The 20,447-nt window shown below is 41.1% G+C and overlaps 1 protein-coding gene across 1 annotated transcript in view; it reads left to right on the plus strand.

The window, feature by feature from the left end:
• Positions 1–7,082: 7,082 nt before the first annotated feature.
• Positions 7,083–20,447, plus strand: part of Atic (5-aminoimidazole-4-carboxamide ribonucleotide formyltransferase/IMP cyclohydrolase) — a 31,857-nt gene continuing 18,492 nt past the window's right edge. The window contains exons 1-7 of the mRNA XM_008825676.3: positions 7,083–7,340; positions 7,525–7,651; positions 11,291–11,367; positions 13,183–13,249; positions 15,429–15,517; positions 15,915–16,066; positions 16,388–16,544. Of these exons, the coding sequence (XP_008823898.1) occupies positions 7,322–7,340; positions 7,525–7,651; positions 11,291–11,367; positions 13,183–13,249; positions 15,429–15,517; positions 15,915–16,066; positions 16,388–16,544 (688 nt within the window). The 5' untranslated portion in view covers positions 7,083–7,321. The remainder of the gene's footprint in view (positions 7,341–7,524; positions 7,652–11,290; positions 11,368–13,182; positions 13,250–15,428; positions 15,518–15,914; positions 16,067–16,387; positions 16,545–20,447) is intronic.

The following is a 20,447-nucleotide window of genomic DNA, read 5'->3' on the forward strand; positions in this document are numbered from 1 at the left end:
TAGGTTATGATAACAGTTACCCAGGTTACTGTTTAGGGGCATAAAGGCCACTTTTGCTGAAAATTCTGACTCTTCAGTTGGGCCTGCAGCTGTCTAGTGGGTGCTGGAAGAACATGAGAGGGCTTGGCTCCTCTTTCTTCATGTGGGGTCTGTCACTTTTGTAGCTTTGGCCTTTGGGGAAAATTCCACTCAGCTCTGTGTGTAGACTTGCTGGTTATTTGAGAAGTGTTTTGTCTAGAGCTATAATACTGGGCTAACTTGACCTAGACCCACCTCCTTTCTCTCTTCCCACCGTCATGACCAGAAACACAATGAAAGGAGGGAAAAGAAATAGCATGTGAGTTCTAGAAAGATCTTTGCCTGTTTCCAGACCACTCATGAAGATTCCTCCTCTATATTAGCCCATCTCTCTCCTTCATTGTTTATAGTCTATATCTGGAGCCTCCTAAGCTCCTGGAGCTGAAGAGCTGATGTATGGGCAAAATACATTTAATTTAATGTACTATTTAATTTTGCCTGCATGTAGGTAAGTGTAATCGCTCATTCAATTCCCTAGGTCAGAAGAGGTTGTCAGATCCCCTGGAATCGGAATTACAGATAGTTGTTAGCTACCGTGTGTGCTGAAAACTGAACCCAGATCTTCAGCAAGAGCAGCCAGTGCTCCCACTCATTGAGCCATCTCTCCAGTCCCTGAATAAATCTTTTTTTTTTTTTTTTTGACACAGGGTCTCATGTAGCCCAGGGTGGCTTCAAACTAACTATATAGCCAAGGATGACCTTGAATTCCTGATCTTCTTGCCTCTAAGTATTGAGAATACAGGTGAATGCTATCACACCTGGGTCTCTGAATAAATCCTTTATTCCCAACACTCTTGTCTCTGACACTGGGGCTTTTGGGGGTGGGGGAGAGTAAACTGGAACCTAGGCTTAGTAATTCCCACATTCCCTTAGTAGCCTCCTTTGCCATAAAAGTTACAGTCTCTTCATTTCCTGAGGCCCCTCTTTTCTGCATCTTATCAACAAGCAAATGTGATCCTTAGTTTTGTTTGGTTATGTGATGAGTAACCTCAGGACTTACTATGCTGTGTCCTTACTCTCCTTTTCAGAAGAGTGCTTCTCAACTAGGTTAAATTTTATTAAGGTCCCTCCCTTGCCCCCAGGAGACTTTTTGCAAAGTCTACAGACATTCCTGTTTACCGAGAATGGAAAAGAAGGTGCTACTGACATTTGTGAACAGAAGCCCTGGACGCCACTGAGTACCCTACACACAACATGATCCATGGTGACAAGGAACTACTCTTTCCAAAGTGTCAGCCACTGAGGAGGCAACAAGTAGTGCTTTAGGACAGAGCTCTTTACAACAATTACCTGGGGGCTGGAGAGATGGTTCAGTGGTTAAGAACACTGGTTGTTCTTACAGAAGACCCGGGTTCATATCCCAGCACTCATATGGCAGCTAACAACTGTCCAGAACTCCAGTCTTACAGTCTCTTCTGACCTCCGTGGGCATTGCACGACATGAGTGCACTTACCTACATGCAGGCAATACACTCATACACATAAAATTAAAAAAAAATAAATTTAAAACAATTACCTATAATCTTCATCTCTAAATCTTTCTCTTGTTCTGTTTTGAATTCATTCCAGCTAGGTTTTAGTCCCTACCCAAACTTTTCTTTTTTTCTTTTTAAATAGGGTATGGGATGTTGGGGCTGTACCTAGGGCTTTGGGCACACTGAGCAATCATTCTACAATTGAGCTACATCCCTAGTCCCCCAATTTGACCTTGAAAGGGTAATCAATCCAAGAATTAAAGGCTACTCTCAATACTCCACATATTTGATCTATTAGCACACATGCTAATAGATCTAATGTCCCAAACTGATCTCTCTTCTTCCTCACTGGTCCATGACATTTGTATCTTTCCCAGTTTGGGCAAATGTTAACTCTCTTCTTCCAGTTTACCAGTCACCAGGCTTCCTTTCTTCCTCACCCTTCACATTCAAGTTGTCAGCAACTCGAGGTGGCTATCAGTTCAATATACTTCTGGAATCTAGCAACTTCCTCCAGTGTCCACTGTAGAAGCTCTGAACAGTGCCATTATCCTGCCCTGGTGCCTAGGAACTAGGCTCCTTGCAATCCTCTCCGGGGATCTATCTGCTTCTTCTACCTGCATTCTCCAAAGCTGTCTTCTCATTTAATGGGATCAAAAGCTGAAGTCTTTACAATGGCCTGCAGTACCCTATTCCATCCGGCTGCCCCATCACTTTCTCTGTGTTACAACCACATTTCACTTTCTGTTGTTCCAGAGACACTACCACACAACCCCTTTGCAGGGTCTTTGCATTTGTTGTTTTCTTTGCCTGGAACATTTTCCTCCAAGTTCCCTGTGGCTTTCGATCCCCACTTAACCTTCAGTTCTTTACTCAAAAGTACTTTGTCAGTGAAAAGATTATCTGGCAAGCCTATCACAGCTTTTTGAACTGGCCATGATGGTGCATGCCTGTTAAAAACTGTGGTTCCGTTCTGGCCTGTTCCTGCTCTTTCCTTCATTTCTTCCACAGGGTTAAAGATCTGTTCACTGAACTCTGTAAGTTTTATTCATTTCTTTTATTGGTTGAGTGTTTCCTTCTCTGAGACGGCTGACCTGTGAGGGCAGGAATTTCCCTTGACATTGCCCTCAGCCACTGCTACAGAGTAGACCCTCAACAGTTTTTGTTTGGTTTATTATTATTATTTAGTTGCTTTCTTTTTACTTGTTCTTGTTTTGTTTGGGGGTTTTTTGTTTTTTTTTCTTATTTATCTATTTTTAGAGAAGCTTTTACTGTGTTGCCAAGGCTGGTCTAAGGCTCACAGTCTTCCTCCCTTCCTCCCAAATGCTGGGATTATCAGCATGTGCTCCAATACCTAACATTACACAGACACACAGACACACAGACACACACAAAATGAATGAACAGCATCCTTGATAAATATTCTCATAACTAGTCATGGTGGTGCACGCCTTTAATCCTAGCACTCAGGAGGTAGAGCCAGGCATATCTTTGTGAGCTCAAGGCCACACGGGTCTACGTAGCAAGTTCCAGGCCAGCTGGAGCTACAAAATGCTTGTCAGATAATCACTTGCTTTAGTATCAATTTTATCACTTTATCAGCCACTGTATTAATGATGTGAACTCTACTGGTTACATCCACATATACTCCTAGAACATTAAACACTTGCTTCAACAAATTTCCTGTCTTTGGCATTCTTTCTTGTTCGTTCTGTTTGCTAAACCTAATGAAACAGGCTTATCTTCTTCTAGGCTCATCAACTTCTAGGCCTTCAATATCATTAACTTTCCAAATCTGTTTATCCTTAGCCTCTCTTCCATTGCTAATTTGCATTCATAATTTCAACAATCTCCCATATGATTTTTTAACTGTGTCTATCAGTTATCTGTACTTCAAAATCAACATTTAGAAAACCAAATGTATTTGCACAACTTCTCACACTGATCTTGTAAAAAATATGCATATGCCCAAACTGTCCTTTCTCATTTGCATAGGTACATAATAATGTATATATATATTTTAACCTCAGCATATACTCATATGAAAAGGTAGAAATAATGGTTTTCTCGTGTCCCATAGAGTCCCATGTCTTATTGATTCTTACGTCCGGTGTTGTCAGAAATATAGATTCTTTCTTATTTATTTATTTTAGTGGTATTGTGGATTGGACCCAGGACTTTGTACATCCTAGGAAGAAGGACTCTACCACATAACCACATGCCCAGTCCTCACACAGATTGCTTCTTTCCCATGATCTCACATCTTATTTTCAAAGTTTGTGTGATCATAAGGTAAAATATCAATGCTGCATTAGAGGAATAAGAAATTGTTTATTCTCAGCTACACATGAGAGATAGTGACTTAGGAACCCAGATTCAAGACATCTTGAATAGCCTGCTCCAAATAGAAAGAGGTTATATAGCCAAAGACAGAGATATATCAATGCATTCAGCAAATACATCCTTGTGGGTACCAGGTAGGTGGCCACAGTAAAGAAAGAGGGTTTCAGATATTACCTTGTAACATTCTTAGCTCTAGGATTAGTGAAAGCTAATCTTTGAGATGACATTCTAAGAGATTTACCTACCAGCCACAGAAGTTTAGGTCAGGTGCAAAGATTAAAAGCAAATGCCTATTTTTGTGAAGGGCTAAGATAGCCCCAAATAATTTTGACTCTAGACATGCAACATTCTATCTCTCCATATCTGATGCTTGCAGGATCTTTAATAAGAATGCAGCTTCTACAAAGAACTTCAGGTTTACCACAGGCTAGTGCAAACCCCTCCCAACAGGTTTCTCTGCTTCCAGTCATTCTAATTCAGTCTTTATATTATTGCTGGCGTTGTGTTTCCAAACAGCTCCCCAGACTTCTAGGAAAATGCTCAAATTTCTTCAGGTCTTGATAGATTAACCTTCTCAACTATGGGAGAAAGGGATTTTGTAGGAAATACTTAATATTTTAATCCAATAATTTAACCTCCAGAGAATTGCATCTTGTGACAGACTGTTCCTATTTCGGTGCGCAAACCCTTGGAACAAGTCAGCCCACTGTGTATCAGTGTTATTAGTCCTTAGAGACTAAGAGGAGAGCCTAGATTCAGAAGTACAATGGAGACTTACCTGAAAAAGTAGTAAGTTCTCACAAGGAACAAACAGCATGAAACCAAAACAAATTGTAGTACATTCAATGACTGAAAGAACACAGATGCCACTTTTGAGGTATAGTAATCTGACTTTAGGGTCTCCAAGCTTCCTTTGGGTGGGGTATGAAATAAGAGTGTAGAAAATGTAATCATTATGGTGTCTCTGTGTTTTTAATTTCGTGTCTGTCTGGAATAGCAACACCAGTGATTAGCCCCTCACAGGGGATGGCTCTCCCACTTCTAGGATGCTAGCTTGTTTGCAATCTGCAATCAACATCTTTAAGGACATATTCTGAAGGTCAGAAAGATATCCAAGTAGTTGACTACACCCAGAGAGTGAACCAAGAAGCAGTTACACTTGTATATTATCTTACTGATCACTTTACAATTTGTTTGTTCAATAGGTTACTTAATTTGTTTCATGCAAGATGGTGAGGACTACAGAACAGATTATGCCAGTATTACACGTGAGGCAAGAAAGGTCCCCCAAAAGAAACGGCTTGCCCAGAATGATAAAACTACTTAATTTTAAAAAATTCATTTTTTTCTTCCTGCTACTGACATGAAGCACCTGTCAAGCCTGTATTCTAAAACTATGAATTATATGAATTAGAACTAGTCATAGTATCTTTAAAATATTTTATTATTTTTATGTGTATGAATGTATTGCCTGCGTGTAGGTAAATGCACCTGTGTAGTGCAGTGCTCTTGGAGGACAGAAGAGGCTGTTGGATCCCCTGGAACTGGAGTTACAGACAGTTGCTACCTGCCATGTGGGCGCTGGGATTCAAACCCAGATCTTCTGCAAGAACAACCAGTGCTCTTAACTGCTGCACCATCTCAGCGGTTAAATAAAAGGAATCTTTATCTTTTAATAAAAGGAATTGTGTCTTGCTCTGTTATCAGGGGCCCTCTGTAATTCAGCTTAATGCCTCATTTTTTTTTTAAACTAGCATTTTCTAATTGCACCCAGGAATGTGTCTAGACTTCCATTCCATCTTGAGCACCTGAGCTGATGATAGTGATAGTTGTGTCTTTATGGCACTGTATTTCTACCACTTGGGTCAAAAAGGTTCAACAAACATTTATCAAACTTAATATATATATAATTTGCAATAAGAAAAAATGTCTAATCTCTAAGCATGATTTCCTCTCAACATACTTCATCATTGCTTTACTCCTGCCTCTATTTTCTAGTTCCTGTAGACACCTAGTGTAAAGGGCTACGAAATTTGCTTTACTACTAACCTTGTCTCTTCAAAGCTGGCAGACATTCTGCAGACACTCTGATGCCCCAATGTACTTTTCTTAGAAATGTGAGAAATATTGAGAGCAAGGAGTTAACATTTCCAGAGGCCAAAACAATAAAACTCTCCATCCTGGTCAACAGATATTTGGGTGAGTAAATAAGAGACTGGAAATGTTAGGGAAAAAGTAGAAATAAATAATTTGCAAGTAACCAGAAGTAGACTTCTTTGGATAGACAGAATCTAGACTAATAATAAAAAGTTACTATACTCATTTATAATAGAATTCTAAGAAAGAACATTAAAATTGGGTTGTGTAGACAGGAAGATGGTGTGTCCAACTTTGTGCTTGCTGTTTCTAATTAAGTAAAATCTGGGCATAGGGGTGCCTGCCTTTAAACTCAGCACTCAGGAAACAGAGGCAGGCAGATCTCTGAGATTGAGACTAACATAGTCTACATAGTAAATTCCAGGCCAGCTGTGGCTAAAGGGAGACCATGTCTCAAAAGAAAAAAAAAAAAAAAAAGACAAAAAAAAACACTGCAAAATACAAATTCTTGTCAGAGGCCCAGGAAACGTTTTCCAAAATAGATATCACATTGGGACACAAAACAAATTGAAATAAGAAAAATGTGAAAATATCTTTTTTACTATCTGACCATATTGGAGTAAAGCTAGATATCATTAGTGGAAAAAAATACAGAAAGTAGACATACATACATCATATATATCTATATTAGGTTAAGTCTTGTCCCAGCCTTTAATTATTATCATTCTTTTATTTGGGCTTCAGGAAAAATGGTATTTACAGATTTGTTACAAGTTACCATCTTGAAGCACATTCCAGAAAACCTTATAATGTGACACTGAAATCTCAAATTATTTGTCCATTTCACTTTTTTTGGCTCTCGTGTCTGGACTGCGGAGTCAAGGACTTAATCTGTAGGTCTGGATCTTACTATTAAAATGGGACACAGTAACAGGGCAGCCAAAAATCCTTGGCCCCTCTGCCCTCTGAGGACTGCTCCTGTCCATGCTCTCCCATTCGCGCTCAAGCCTCTCCAGTCTGGCCTCCCGGGGCCTCGGTAGAGCCGCCGCCCGGTGATGCGAAGATAGGGTGAACGCCCACATCCGGGGCCAACAAGCCCCAGGGCCTTCGCTTTCCGTTCCCTGCGGGGCGCACCAGCCGCACGCCCACCCCACCCGCCTTCCGCCCCGGGCTCCGAGTTAGTGTAGCCGGGGCGTGACCCACGGTCACGTGGCTCGCCCGCCACGCCACGCCCACCCGCTTCCTGAACCGCGGGTCCTTGCAGCCTGTCTCGGTGTGCACGTGGCCTGCGTTCCTCCCCCGCCGCGCCCCGAACCCGCGCTGCAGCCATGGCCCCCGGCCAGCTCGGTGAGGCCCGTGCGCCCGACCCCTCGCCCCGGTCCCGCTGCCCGGCCCGGTGCGCAGGCAAGGCCCCGGACTGGGCCTTCCGACCGTGGGCGTCCGTGCGGCCTTGAGGCCCCCGGCGTCTCCTCCCCAGACGGGAGAAGTAGGGCCGCGGCCTGCAAGTAACGAGAAATGCCTTCTATTTCAGCCCTGTTCAGTGTGTCTGACAAAACTGGCCTCGTGGAATTTGCCAGAAGCCTCGCATCTCTTGGTCTGAGTCTAGTCGCTTCCGGAGGCACTGCAAAAGCTCTCCGGGACGCTGGCCTGGCAGTCAGGTAAGGCACCAGGTAGCTTTTAAGGTAAGTCGAGGCAGGAAGGAATGAATGGGTAATCCAGACACTAGGAGAAAACATACCTTCTGCTCCGCATAACACTGGGAGGCCGATAATACCCTCACTCTGGAGGAGGAAAGTGAGACTCAAAGATGCAGTAACTGCACAGTCGTAAATAAAGTAAGGGGTAGAGGTAGGGCTGGAGCCCAGGGAGTCCTGACTTAGAACCTAGTTCTCCGCCACTTTTTTAATTAACAAATTAACTTACACTGGCCATTTGTTATGCCCAACAAAACCAAAATTCTTATAGTTTACATTGGCCTTCTGGTTATTTGATGAAGCTGTCATGAAGATTCACATCTGCCTGAGTGTCCCCTAACCATTTACACAGGATCATTTGAGGAGGAAATCCTGAACTACTGGAAGCTAGAAAAGGAAAAGACCACAGGACAGCTGTAATAAGCCATAGAGTTCAGAGGGAGGATGGGCCCACCGCTGAGATATATTTCAAAATAAAAATAGTAAGACCCGCCTGCCTGTGTTGCTATGTGGAAGTGGACTTCTTGCCCTCCAGATGATCCTTGCAGGGATAGATTTTCCACTTACTAACTCCTGTCTGTGAGCAGTGTGTAGCTCTGATTTGACAAGTTCATGTGACAAGAATACCTTTACTTAACGTTTTATTCTTTTTGTGTCTTGTCTCATGGGCTCTTGTGAGGGGCAAAGTCAGAACTGGCTTTCAGTTGGGCCAGGTTGAGGTCTGTTGTTGTTATTGACCTTAAAGTTAAGGAAATTTCGTCTTTAACACCCCCCTCCAAAAAAAAAAAAAAAAAAAAAAACCCCACCATATTATGGAAACATTTCAGACTAATCAAAATTATGAAGTACATTGCGTTCTTATATTGAATATCAAGCAGTTTGTCAGTCTTATTTCTCTGTCACCCTGCAGCCCTTGCTTCCCCCATAATGGCAGTTCCTTTCTGTTTTGGGAGGACCTGTAGATTGAACCTAGTGCCTCACCCAGTGTTTCACCGGGCTGTATCCCCAGCTTTCTTTTTAATCAGTTACTTTATAGAAATGTTTTAAAATTAGAACCAAACCGTCTTCAAACTTGTGATCCTCCCACCTCAGCCTCCTTGATGGAGTGGGGATTACAGGTACACACCACCACGCCCAGCTTTGAATAGCTTTTAAAAATGTTTCCCTCCTATTAAAAAGAGTCTTCAGCCTAAATTGTGTATGTAGAGCCCAGCTCAATGAATGGAGTTCATGGATTGGAATGTAGACAAATCGGAGGTGTGTTCTGTTATTAATTCCTGGAATCATTTCAGCAGCAATTTTCAATTATTCCTATTGGATAGATAAGGAAACTGAGGCTCAGAAAAGTAACTTGTCCAGAATCTTACAGTGATTAAGAGGTTAAGCTTTCATCCTAGGAAGCTGACCATTGCTTTGTGCAGTCCACTGAGATTGTAGCTAATGAATGTACAACAGTGAGGTGATTGTTTAATGAAGCCTGCAAGCACTGCAAACAAATTCCAAGAGTAACAAGCTTTAAACATTTTTCATTACATTTTTATTTATCATGTGTAGGTGAGAGGACAGCTTGCAGAGCCCGGGATTGAACTGAGATTGTCAGACTTGACAGCAGGTGCCTTTACCAGCTGAGCCAGCTCATCAGCCCATTATTAAGGTTTTGTTTTTGTTTTTGAGACAGGCTCTCCCAGGAGCCCTAGCTGGTGGCCTGGAACTTGCTGTGTAGACCAGGCTGAGCTCCACCTGTCAGTCATGTACCACCATGCCTGGTTGAGTTCTCAGTTTTTGCTGGACTGGCTAACCTATAATCCCCCTGTTTCTGTTCCACCTAGCCATAGGGTTAGAAGCAGGTTGCCCTCCACTTGGCTTTACCGTGGGTGCTCAGCATCTAAACGGAAGTCCTCATGCTTGTATCCAACACTGTACCCACTGAGCCATCTTCCCAGCTCCAGTAGGAATTTTGAATTTGAAACTGCTGCATCTGTTGGTCTGTTGATGATACAGCTGTGTATGGTCTTGGTCCATTCCTTAATAGGAAATAGTCTGCTCAGGAAATTCAGTGTCCTGTTAGAATTTTCTGCTTTAATATGTTAATTGTTTTCTTATAATCAAGACTTAATTGTAGAAAATTTGAAAAATGTGGAAAGCTATAAAGATAGTAAAAATAATTTACCATTTTAAATGTTATAATATTGCAGTATTTTTTTTTATAAATACTTGTTTCATAGCTCACACAGACTCATAATTTTACTTCTTGCTTTTTTTTTTTTTTTCATCTTAATATCATGGGCTTTTTTCCACATTAAAATCTGAATTTTGCCAGAGCATGTTCATGAGTACTACTTTCTGGAGGCCAGCTTTATTATATGGACTAATTTATAACTATTGCCCTTCATGTAGCCTGTTTTCATATTTTGTGACGCTTCTGCAGTTAATTTTCCTATGTAAGAGGGTTTTTGGGGTTCTTTCTGTTTTATTTTTGAAATATATTGCCAATCTTTTTTTTTTTTTTAATGCTTGAAAAGCATTCCTCACATTTTATTTGTGTAGTTAATAAGGTTTTTTAAACTGCTTACACTTTTGAGGTATCGTGCATTTATTTTCACATGGAGTTAGCCAGTTATTCTAATACAGCATTACTTTAACAGTTTTTTGTTTTTGTTTTTGCCAGTTGGGCACAAAAAAAAAAAAATCTCATATACCCACACACAAAAAAAATCTCATATACCCACACATAGACACGCTATTCCAGACGGGCCTAGAAGGCCAGATCCTCCACCCTTAGGCAGGGACTGAGGTTACAGGTAGCACCAGCACACCCAGCAAAGAGCTTCTTCCATTAGTCCTGCCTGGTGCTGGGAATTGACCCCAGGCCCTCACACATCCTGGGCAAATGCTGTAGCATTGAGCCATATTTCCAGCCCTTATAAAATTCTTATTTCTTTGGTTGGTCTCTGAGTTAAAGTGTTTCGTTTTATTTTGTTTGTGCAGGGTCTTGTGCGTGAGAAACAAGCTCTCTACCACTGAGCTACACTTGCAGTCCAAAGACACTTTTTATGTTTTTTGTTACATTCTCTGTAAATGCTTTTTCAGTTCAGTTTATTTACCTTTTTAAGATTTATTTTTATTTTTTTAATTATGTGTATATGGGTGTGTTTGTATGTGTGTATGTGCATGTGTGTACAGGCATCCACAGACTCTAGAAGGTGGTGCCAGTCAGATCTTATGGAGCTACAGTTACTGCATGATGTGGTGCTGAGAACCCAGCTCTGGTTCTCTTCAAGACCGTTTAGTCTTAAATGCTAAGGCATTTCTCTGGCCTTGAATTTATTTCTTAGTAATTATTAGTATGGCTTATAACTCATTGCTCTGAAAATTTCCCTAAAGCCAGTTCTTTAATACTTAATTGATTCTCCTCCAAAACACATCAGTTAGAAAATGTGACTATTTTTTGTAAAATAGAATTTTACTTACGAAGTCTGGCATAGTGAAAATATTTAAAAATATTTTCTTTAACTGAGACTAATGGAGTTGGAGGGAGATGCTTTAGATAATGGAGAATAATCTTTAAAAGCAGAAGTAATATTTTTGTTATTCTGTTTTCAGAGATGTGTCTGAGCTTACGGGGTTTCCTGAAATGTTAGGGGGGCGTGTGAAAACCTTGCATCCTGCAGTCCACGCTGGTAAGTCTTGGATGTCTTCAGTTTAAAACAGTCTGGTTTTCAGGAATATATCAGTTAATGATTTCATAGGAAGAAGAAACAAGTCGTAAGCTCAAAAAGCTTTAAGACGACTTCGCGGGTGGCTCTGGTTTGGCATGTTTGCCCTCAGATTGCACAGTAGATGAGAGTCTGCTGAATGTGCTGCTTGCCTTGTTGCTTGAAAAGTTCAGATTGCTTTCCTCTGCCTGCTGTTTGTTCATCTTGGCCTAATAACTAGGTTAACTAATTTAGATCGTGATCATTTCTACCACATTGAAAATATTCTGATACTGTAAAATCAAAAATATTTGGTAATGCAAAGTGTAGACTTTAAAGGTAGTTAAAAGTGAGGACAAGCTACAGTGCGGCTGCCCTTCAGAGGAATCTGTTTTCAAAATCTTTTTCTTTTGTTCATCTGTCTGACACAGCAAACTATGGAAACAAAAATAGCAGTAAGTGTATTGCTGCCTTGCCAGCTGCAGTAAATTTTGACTGAATAAAGGTTGAAAGGCCAAGGATTATCATATAAGGTATTGGCTTATGGAAATATAAGTTAAAACCTGGCAAAACTTATGTAAAACTTCCTTTTACAGTTGCATAAGAAAAAGGATTTAGGTTTGATTTGGTTTTTGAGACAGAGTCTCACTCTAGCCTAGGCTAGCTTGGAACAGGTAGTCTAGTCTACCTGCCTTAGCCCCTTGAATGCTGGGATCACAGGAATGGGCTACTGTGTTTGGCCGGAAGTTTGTGTGTGTGTGTGTGTGTGCATACTTTTTAAAATATTTTTTTACTTAGTATCTTGCTGTGCATCCCATGTTGGCTTCCAGCTTCTGTCCTCCCACCTTAGCCTCCTGAGTACGTAAGAGTACAGGCCTGTGCCACTGAGTCTGACTAAAGAATTTTTTTTTTAGCAGTTAAACTTTTTATTTTACTTTTTAAATTTTTTATTTACTTTTTTTGTTTCACTTTTCTATAAAAGGCAGATGATGATTGTCGATCTGCCCTAAAGGGGGCAGAGTGGGAAGCTGGGGAAGATGGCAGAATGCTTTTGAAGGCATGAATGGGTGCTGCAGGGTGCCCAGCTCTTCCTCTTCCCTCGGCTGCTCCTAGCTCACGTCAGTGGTATTGAAGACCCACTCTGTGAACTTCTTCAGCTTGTCCAAGGTGTTCTGGGACTCCTCTTGCAGCCTCAGGTTGTCCTCACCCAAGTGCTGAGCTTCTGCCTGCAGATGGGCCTTGTCTTCTTCTTCCTTTATCAAATCTTCAAGAAGCATCGTCAGCATACCTTCCAACTGGACATTAATCTTAACTTTATGCTTCATAATTCTTCAACTGTGTGATGTGTTCTTTAAGAATTTTAAAGGTACTTGGAACATTTGCATGTGGCTATAATCCTAACACTTAGGAGGCTGAGGTGGGAAGATCACTTGAACCTAGTTTAAGACCAGCCTGGGCAGTATAGTGAGATCCTGTCTTAAAAAGAAAAAAGGGGAGCTGGAGAGATGGCTCAGCACTTAAGAACACTGGTTCTAATCCCAGCACCCATATGGCCGCTCACAACTGTTTGTAACTCCAGTTCAGGGGATCTGACAGCCTCTTCTGTCCTTTGAGAGCATTGTACAACACGGTGCACTTACCTACACGCAGGCAATACACGTATACACATAAAACAAAAATAGTAAGTAAAAAATACTAAATAAAGAAAAAGAGTAATAGTTTACCTTGATTGTTGGGACTTTACTGAAAGAACTACCTGAGTCTTTAGCCTTACTGTTTCCTTTAACTTTGTCAAATTAGGAATCTTGGCACGCAGTATTCCAGAAGATAATGCTGACATGGCCAGACTTGATTTCAGCCTTATAAGGTAAAAATTTGAAGCTGAATTTTGATCTCTTTAAGAGTCAAAGATATGAAGTGCTAAACCCAATGCCTTCTCCTTATGACGACAGTGATGATGTGCCCTCTATTGCACCTACCATGTGATGTTTTACATGTATGAGCATCTGAACTTTGCTAAATTTGTCTTTCCAAAATAATAACTTGAACAGAAACAATGTTTGCTTTTTCATGAGCATAGGCTATACATATACACACAAGAGTACTCTTGTGTGTGTGTAAAATTTTCTTTAGTTTCTTTCAAAATCATTCAGTACTTTTCATTATATAAGTCTTAACACTTTTAAATTTATTCAATATTTGATTCTCTTTGGTGCTGCATAAGTGCCATTGTTTTCTTAAATTCTTTGATTGTTCCTTGCTAATGTGTATTAATACAGCTGATATTTTTATATTTATCATATATCCTGAGGCTTTTCTAAATTCATATATTAGGGCTGATAGGTTTTCTTCTAAACCCTTGTATGGATTTTCTGTGTATAAGAAACATTGTGTTACTTCTTTCCAATCCTGATTCCTTTTATTTCCTTTTCTTCATTTCCCTGGCTGGAATATCCAGCAAAATGTCGAATAGAAGTGCAAAGAGTGAATATTCTTAGTCCTGAGTCTTTCCTCAGGAAGTAGGAAGTATGACATTAGGCTTTTCTTACACTTCATCATGTTGAGGTACTTTACAATTCTAAATTTGTTTAGGTGTTTTGTTTTAATCATGGATAGCTATTGAAATTTTTCACTTATTTTTGTGTTTTGAGATGATCGTGTGGCTTTTGTCTTCTATTAATATTACATTGATTAGTTTTAATTTTTTAAAACATTTCTATTTGTTGTATGTGTGTCCGGAGGATTATCTGTGCCATGGTGCTCATGTGGAGGTCAGAGGACAACCTTTGGAAGTCAGTTCACCCTCCACCACATGGGTCCCAGGATCATATTCAATCATCAGGCTTGGTGGCAAGCACCCTTACCTATTGATCCATCTTGCTGACCTATAACAAATTTTGAGATACTAAGCCAACCCCATCTTGGCTTAGTAGGAATTAAAACTTACTTAGCCGTGATGCACTGTATTTCTGTTTTTCTGGGTTTGACTTACAAGTTCCAGTTTCCATTAGAAGCACTAACCTAATAGTTTTCTGGTGGTGTATTTGCCTGGTTTGGGTGTTAAGACACTAGGCCTGATAGAACGAATTGAGAACACCCCTCCTCTTCTGTCTATGAGTGTTCACAAGTTAGACTCAGGACCCTGTCCACTGAGCACATGCTTCAGTCTTAGGATGAATAAAAAGGTTTTAAAGATTTCTTGTAACTGGGTGTGGTGGCAGAGGCCAGCTGGGGATCCAGGGAGACACTGTCTCACAAAACAAAAATAAAATTGTTATTTTAAATTATGTATGTGTCTGTGTTGGCAGTATGTGCACATGAATGCAGATGCCTGTGGATGCCAGAGGTATCAAATCCCTTGGAACTGGAGTTACCAGCAGTTGTAAGCCATTATATGGGTGCTAGGAGCCAAACTTGGGTCCTCTGCAAGAACAGCAAGTGTTTATTCTTTTGACCTTCAGGTTATTACCATTTTTACGACTTCTCTGAAGGCAGACCAAGTATTTTACCTTTAGAATCTTCATTATTTTCATCATTATAAGCCATCTGTTGGAAAAGTAATATAAATTTGAATGTCCTGGGTAATAACATCATAGTTTAAGTTGAAATTTTTCTATAATTTTATCATTTCCATTTCTATTTAAATGTTTTGTTTGTCTTGAGATGGGGTCTAACTGTAACCCAGGCTGACCTCAGAGTCTGGATCCTTTGTATGCCAGGATTATAAGTGTATACCACTACACCCAGTGAAAAAAATGTTTGAAATTGGGGGTTTGTACTAATAGGCGCTAAGATTACCCAAGCAGCAACCTTGCCAGGATGGTTTGGGAATGATGTGACTGCATCCAGGGCACCTGCTGAATTCTGTGCACTGCAAGTATAGAGCTCCAGACTTTCTTACATAACTTGTAAGAATTTCAAAATGTCAGGTTCACAGTTTACACTTTAGTACCTTAGGGGTTTAAGTCACGTTTATAGTACTGACTAAGTAGCTATAAAGCACAGAGGTTGAGATTTTTAATACTGGCTAAACTCCTTGGTTGCAGAGTCGTTGCCTGTAACCTGTATCCTTTTGTGAACACCGTGGCTTCTCCGGATGTAACTGTTGAGGCAGCTGTTGAGCAAATCGACATTGGTAAGTCAGAAAAGCCATTTTGAAGACTGACAAGGACGGAGATTGTTATTATTATTATTTTTATTTTCTGTTTTTGAAGAGATGTGTTTTGTAGGTCTTTGAGACTTATCACACAGCCTGAACTGGCCTTGAACTCCATTTGTACTTCATGCTGTCCTCAAACGTGGGATCCTCCTGCCTCAGTCTCCTAAGTGCAGGAATTTCAGGTGTATGCCACTATATCCAGCTTAGGAAATATTTTATAAGTCGTGTGTGTACGTACTTCATATGTATTATTTTTTTCCTTTTTAAGTCAAGAATGAACATGGAATTATGTGCACAGTGACTTCTATTTGAATGAGAGAGGCTCATCAACTGATAGGAAAATACCAAAAAAAAAGTCTTTTCTCCTTTGAAGGTGGAGTGACCTTGCTGAGAGCTGCAGCCAAAAACCACGCTCGAGTCACAGTTGTGTGCGAACCAGAGGACTACGTGGCCGTGTCCACAGAGATGCAGAGCTCTGACAGCAAGGACACCTCCTTGGAGACCAGGCGTCACTTAGCCTTGAAGGTGGGATGCACTTCTAATGCTAACATAATGTCCATCCACTGCCTGTGTCAGTCCATGCAGTGTTCAGTTCTGATTATATTAGCTGTCCTCAGTCTGCTTAGAGCTGCTAGCTTTTTGTTACTCATGGAGAGATCAGATATTAGCAATATTCTGTCATGTTTTCAAAGGCAAAGGAAATTGTTACACCATTCTTGTTCATTGGTATCTTTGTGTATTTGTTTGTTGGGGAGGGATGCATGGCTGAGGCATGTAGTTAGTTAGATATCTAAAAGCATCTTTGGGAAGTGCTGCTAAGATCTCATAAAACCTAATTTTTTGTAGGCATTTACTCATACTGCACAATATGATGAAGCAATTTCAGATTACTTCAGGAAACAGTACAGTAAAGGAATCTCTCAGATGCCCTTGAGGTATGGAATGAACCCTCATCAGACTCCTGCCCAGCTGTACACGCTGAAGCCCAAACTCCCCATCACAGGTAGAGCCTGAGGAGTGTGTGTGTCTGGGTACTTGGCTGTCTCTGTATTGTATCTGAAGTACACATTCAGAAGATAAAGTAAGTTAGGTAATACCTCATAACCATCCCAAATCAAGATGCTATTTGGACTTGTGGGTACAAATGTCGGGTTGAGCAGCATCGTGCCCTGCCTGACAAACCACAGAGGTCATGTTAGAGACACAGACTGGAAAGTTTCCAGCATAAAAATGATTTCGATGACATGAGAGAGGGTGGAATGGCTTAGATTTCTCAGAAGAGGATGCGGACCAAACCTCCAGGTGCTTCTGATTCATAGGTAAAGCAGTGGACGAACATGCTGAGGAAAACCTGTGAATTTCAGTGGGTTGAGGACAGCTGTTTCCTTGGAATAGAAATGTGAAGTCCAGTAACAGTGAAGGGCCAAAGCGTACTTGCTGTACAAGCCTGGTGACCTTAGTTCAATCCCTGGGACCCATGTAAAAGTGAAAGGAGGGAATTGACCCTACAGAGTTGTTTTGTGACTCTACATATGACCACCACCCCCCCCCACACACACACACACACTAATAAATGAATGACAGAGAATTAGGACTGTGGATTTGTAGAGTTAATAGAAAGGGATTTTTAAATGTTTTACTTCTTGTTGTTCCTCTGAGAGGAGGAAGAGTGGGAAGGGCAGAGCAGAGCTCCAGGCATGGAGTCCTGGAGGCCATGCACTAATGAGGCTCAGCCCTGGCTCAGAGGCAGGACAGCTTCCCTCCCAAAGGTAGGCCCAGAACACAGGCCAGCACTTTTGCTGTTGGGAAGACGCAGTCCTTGTTGGCTTCTCCTTGTCAGCAGCCTGGGGAGAGAAGGACGGAGCCAAGTAGAAGGTTTGAGAATTTCTAATGCTCACTCTTACCCCTTCCATCCAGGGAGCTGACATTCTGTTGCTGCTGTGCTGCTTGTACATTTGTACCTGCTAATACCCCAGTCTCACAGTCACCCTGGAACACTGAATGTACTAATCTCTCTACTATCTCTCTAGTCCCTTTCTTCCTATACAATAGTCTTCAAACACCCAGATGTGTCGGATGAGAGTACCCTACTTCAGACCCTTCATTGGCCTTCCGTCCTCCCTGAAGTGCTTCACCTGGCCCTGCAGTTGCCATGCTCTCTGACCCAGATCTGCTGCCTGGTGCCGCCTCCCCTTAGCTGTTCCTAGTTCAGCCCAGCCTCTACTCCAGGGCCTTTGCACTGACTGATCGTTTTGCAGACTTCCCTTCCTGGGCTGGTTGCTGTCCTTCAGATCTCAGCTCTTTGGCTCAAAGTGGCTGCTCATCCTTGTCAGCTCACCCAGTTTTGGTGTGCACGTTTGTTTTAGTTCCTCCTCCTATTTGGATGACAACTCTTGAAGCAGAAGCCTTGTCTCTGTTCCCAGCACTTAAAATATTGCTCAGCATGTTCTTTAAGTATGTATTGAATGAGTTAAATACTTAGGACCTGGCATTTTACACAAAGTTTTGCTTCTAAAGCTTAATAAAATAGATCTATTCCATCTTATATTACTTCCTTGTAATTTAAAATCTTCTTTTAGATTCTGAGGCAAAAAGTATTTTCAAATACATTCTACTTTCAAAAGAGTTTTCAGGCCAGGCATGGTGGATCTCACCATTAATCCCAGCAACTCAGGAGGCAGAAGCAGGTCGATCTCTCAATTTGCTGCATAGTGAGACCCTGTGTCAAAACAAAGACTTCAGGATTAGGGTGTAGCTTAGTGGTAAAACATTGCTTACCTCTGTGAGACCCTCCGTTCTATTGTCAGCACAGAAACACTGATTTTCATTTGTGCTATGTAAGTCTTAATTCATTGTTCCATGTGTATGTGTATGTGTGTATGAGTGCTACTTCTGAAACTTAAAAGTGTTATTTGTAGTAACAGCAGAGGAGGTCCTGGGCATACAAATAGCAGTTTCTTGCAAGAAGTTCACAGGATTTCTCCCAAACACACTTTTACAACAGAAGAGACATTTTGCCTTTTCGTATAGTTTAAATATTTGGCAGTGATATAATTACAAGGTACATGGCTAGAACAAAATTGAACCAAAGAATAAAGATGAATAGTCTCTATAGTATTTATAGTGATATTTATTTATGTACTTATTTATTTTGAGGCATGGTCTCATTATGTAGTCCTGGCTGGCCTGGAACTTAACTATGTAAAAGACCAGGCTGGCCTCAAACTTGGGGCAGTGGTCTGCCTCTGGAGGCCCGAGTGATGGGCATTTATAGACATGTAGTACCACGCCTGGCTTCAGGGTGTGTGATTGTAAAGCCTGGTTTCTTACTGCTGGAGATAAGATGATTCCTGTTTGTTTCAGCTATTTAATGGATTAAGCAACTTGAAATATTTCACTGTAGTACTGTCTGTATGTCTAACCTGTCATTAGTGACTGTGGAAATTTGATAGTTGAAGGGGAGCTAGTATTCTGTGAAGTGTTTGAAAAGCCCTGCCCCACTCATTGCCATTTGCTAAGTGCTGAGGAAGCCGTGCACATGGATTCTTTTGTATTTTGCTTATTGTATGTTTTGCAAGGTATTTCACTTTTGCAATTTCCTGATTATTAATAAGCCTGGCTTGTTTCTTCTGTGCCTGTCATCTAAGTTGCATGAAGACCATGACTTTTTTTTTTCTTTTTGTTAGAGAACCTTTATAAAAGTCATTTAAGTAATTTTTTGAACAATTTTAGGTTTACAGATAAAATGCACAGAGATTAGAAAATTCCTGTATACCTCCTCACACACTTCAATTCCATGACCTGAGGAATAAGTTACTTTTTAAAAATTTGTTTTTATTGAATTTTTATGTATGTCATACAGAGTATCTTCTCAGACAAAATCATCTTTATAACCCCCATCGCCACTGGCATCCTCCCAACCCCCCCCCCCACTGGAACCCATATACTCTGTCATCCATGTTAAGGTCCACTGTGTCAAGTTAGTGTCCCCAGACATTCCCCAGTGCAGGTCCATACACTGAGGTCTAGTCAGCCTCTCAAGAGTCTCTTGTTTTAGAAAAATCAGCTCTTCTTTACCTACAAGCAATCAGTTGCCAATATTTTTTTCAGATAAGATTGGGGTCTGCTTTTCATTTCTCCCAGTTCTATGCTGGGTTTTTGTCTACATGAGTTTGCATGGGACTTGTGTATGCTGACACCATTGCCATAGAATCATATGAGCACGGTCCCAGGAGCTTGTAGGACTCTTGTTTCCATATGGTCATGCACCTCCTCCCTGGCTCTTACAGTCTTTCCACCCCCTCTTCCACGATGGTCCCTGAGCCATGGGTGAGTGAAATTTAATATGAGTCCTGTCCAAGGACTGGCAATCATCAGACTCTTGATCTCTATTCTTTGGCCATTTGTGACCTTTTGCGTTCCTGGCCCTCCACTGCATGAGGGAGCTTCATTAATGAGAACTGAGACTCATTAGTGTCCACTTCTTTACCCCTGTTCTATGTTCCATGAGCATTAGGTGTAGAGGTTGCATTGTAGATGTGCCACCTAGGCTTGGGTAATTCACAGACAACATCTGTGTGTGACCAGTTGTGGTACTCTGTAATAGTCTCTGGTGCAAAAGAAGCTTCTTTGATGAGTGGTGACTGGGACATTTGTAAATATAAGGATACATATTTTGCATATAGTAAGAAATTACATTAGTCTAGGGATATGACAGTCTTGGGATTTTCTCTAACATCTATGACCTTTCCAGTCATGTGTATTTGGCTATGTTTACAGTACCACACAAGTTTCCTCCCATTGAGTTCACTGGTACATGGGTGTTTTTTGTTTTTTTTGTTTTTTGTCTTTTTGAGACAGGGTCTCCCTGTAGCCCCAGCTGTCCTGGAACTCACTATGTAGACCA

Source organism: Nannospalax galili, unplaced genomic scaffold (genome assembly GCF_000622305.1).
Source record: "Nannospalax galili isolate Female #2095 unplaced genomic scaffold, S.galili_v1.0 scaffold127, whole genome shotgun sequence".
Lineage (NCBI taxonomy): Eukaryota > Metazoa > Chordata > Mammalia > Rodentia > Spalacidae > Nannospalax > Nannospalax galili.